This window comes from Galeopterus variegatus, unplaced genomic scaffold (assembly GCF_000696425.1).
Source record: "Galeopterus variegatus unplaced genomic scaffold, G_variegatus-3.0.2 Scaffold1637, whole genome shotgun sequence".
Classification (NCBI taxonomy): domain Eukaryota; kingdom Metazoa; phylum Chordata; class Mammalia; order Dermoptera; family Cynocephalidae; genus Galeopterus; species Galeopterus variegatus.
Window position 1 is genome coordinate 148461 of NW_007727748.1, and position 2763 is coordinate 151223.

Below are 2763 nucleotides of genomic sequence, written 5' to 3' on the forward strand. Positions count from 1 at the left end.
GCCCGGCCCCGGACCTGACCCCGACCTGTCCCCGCGCCCACCCGAGCGCGACCTCTTCCCCGCGCCCACCGAGCCCGGCCCCGGACCTGACCCCGACCTGTCCCCGCGCCCACCCGAGCGCGACCCGGAGCCCGACCCCGACCTCTTCCCCGCTCCCACCCGAGCCCGGCCCCGAACCTGACCTGTCCCGGCGCCCACTCGGACCCGGGCCCGGACCCGAGCCCGCCCCAGGGCCCCAGGCAGGGTCTCGAGGCAGCCGCACGCGGACAGCCTTCCGCGCCAGGTTCTGCGCGGGGTCCTCGAACGCGATACTAGTCCCCACCAGAGCGTGAGCGGTGCGGCCTGAAACGGGGCGTCTGCCTTCTCAGGTGGCCATGGCGACGGGACAGGTGCTGTTCCAGCGGTTCTTCTACACCAAGTCCTTCGTGAAGCATTCCATGGAGGTGAGGCTTCCCCCTTCGTGTCACTCCCTGAGAGCAGCGTTGAGAGGGACCTAGTTGTCCTGGCTGGGCCCCCGCGCTCCAGGCCTCCGCGGCGGGCGGGGCGAACATCTGTGCGTTCGGTCCTTGTCTTTCAGCACGTGTCCATGGCCTGCGTCCACCTGGCCTCCAAGATAGAAGAGGCGCCCAGACGGATACGGGACGTCATCAACGTGTTCCATCGCCTGCGACACCTGAGGGAGAAAAAGTGGGTCCTTTTCAGGCTGTCGCATTGTTCGTCTGCTCCTCACGGCTATCAGATCACAATTACGGTTTGCAACGAAGTTCAGGGTGTGAGGTTTTAAGCTCGTGGGACATCTGATAATGTATTCCCCTCGCCCAGCACGGGGTCTGCTCGGTTCACAACCCTGTCGCCTCTTTTTCCTGCATGTTTCCGAGGGCTCTAGGCCAGGGATTCTTGACTTCAGCGCCACAGACATTTGGGGCTGGGAAATATTTGTTGTGGGGACTGTCCTGTGTACTGTAGGGTGCTTGGCAGCAACCTGATGCTAGTGGCACCTTTCTTCAGTTGTGACACCCAGAAATGTCTCTAGACATTGCCACATGGCCCTAGGATAGCAAAATTGCTCCTGGTTGAGAACCACTGCCCTAGATCTTAGCCCAAACTTTATCCTCCTAAAGTCAGTAGAAGTCCATTGGAAAACACAGCCTCACCTGCTTTTAAGCACTGTACTTTCGTGGGGTCTCTGGTCTTCCATTCAACCACAGACACACACCCTCACATCTTGAGCCAGTCACTTAGCCTTTGTGCGGTGAGATCCTGAGACCCTTTGCTGTGTGCAGTCGGTGTTTGTTTGTGCACCAAAAAGCTGTTAATCTGTAAGGGAAGGGAAGAAAGACTGCTGAGAAGGGATAAATAGGTTAGTGTAGGAATTTGAAGAATATTTTGTAATTTTATTGGTTAAAGGAAGGGAACTTCTTAGCGTTATCTGTGCCGTGGTGTTTATATTGGATTCTCATCATTTGGAGGTAGCTATGGTATTTGAAAGACCTTGTTTTGGGCTGAGCCCATGGCGCACTTGGAGCACAGCAGCGCTCCCGCCGCGGGTTCGGATCCTATATAGGGATGACCGGTGCGCTTACAGCGCTCACTGGCTGAGCACGGTGCGGCCGGTCTCAAAAAGGACAAAAAAATAAAAGAAAGACCTTGTTTTGTTTGACCCTTGTGTAGACATGTGCTTTGTCTTTGTAGGAAACCGGTGCCTCTAGTACTGGATCAAGACTATGTTAACTTAAAGAATCAAATTATAAAAGCGGAACGGCCGGTCTCAAAAAGGACAAAAAAATAAAAGAAAGACCTTGTTTTGTTTGACCCTTGTGTAGACATGTGCTTTGTCTTTGTAGGAAACCGGTGCCTCTAGTACTGGATCAAGACTATGTTAACTTAAAGAATCAAATTATAAAAGCGGAAAGACGAGTTCTCAAAGAGCTGGGGTTTTGCGTCCATGTGAAGCATCCTCACAAGGTGCGTATGAGGCCTGGCTGCCGTGTGAGCCCACCCATGTCGCTGCTCTAGTTGTGGTTTTCTCTCTCCATCCTTGCTGTGCTCAAGGTTCTGAAGAGGATTGACCACATCCCTGACTTGGTTCTCCAGTTTATATCTATAATCTTAAAGTAATTTCGAACTCCTAACTAATTAGTTTTCTTGTTTTATCTGTTAATTTTAGTAACATTTCGTAAGAGTTTTCGAGTTGGCAGGTTTTGGGGGTGGGGGGCGGGGGGGGCTGGCCTGTTCAGGGATCTGAACCCTTGACCTTGGTTTTATAACGCTGTGCTCTAACCAACTGAGCTAACCAGCCAGACAGTATTTGGCAATTTTAAAGTTTGGACTTTCAGAAATAGTGGTGAACTTGTAAACGAAAAAAAAATACTTTTTTTTTTTCCCCTCAATGGCTAATTTTTTAAGGTTGGTTTTAGAAATAGCCTTACTTCCTCTTATGGGGGAATTGGAAGTATTTTGAATCCTTTTATTTTGAAATGAACTGAAGCGGTTTTATAGCACGTATTGGTTGAGAAGCATGGCTGCTGTTGGTTAAGTTTACTTAATATTGTGAGTGTCTTCTAGCTATACTTAAACAAAAACTTGTTTTTAAAAAAGATTATTATTTGGGCCGGCCCGGTGGCGCACTGGATAGTGCGCCGCTTGGGAAGCGGGAAGCGCAGCAGCGCTCCCGTCCGAGGGTTCGGATCCCATGTACGGATCGGTTCCCGCTCACTGGCTGAGCGAGGCACGGGAGCAACGCCGAGGCTTGCGATCCCGTTG

The 2763-nt window shown here is 51.8% G+C and overlaps 1 protein-coding gene across 1 annotated transcript in view; it reads left to right on the forward strand.

The window, feature by feature from the left end:
* Window positions 1-2763, forward strand: part of CCNL2 (cyclin L2) — an 11175-nt gene that overhangs the window by 3366 nt on the left and 5046 nt on the right. Inside the window, exons 3-5 of the mRNA XM_008578166.1 lie at window positions 334-443; window positions 578-687; window positions 1845-1965. Coding sequence (XP_008576388.1) covers window positions 334-443; window positions 578-687; window positions 1845-1965 — 341 coding nt within the window. The remainder of the gene's footprint in view (window positions 1-333; window positions 444-577; window positions 688-1844; window positions 1966-2763) is intronic.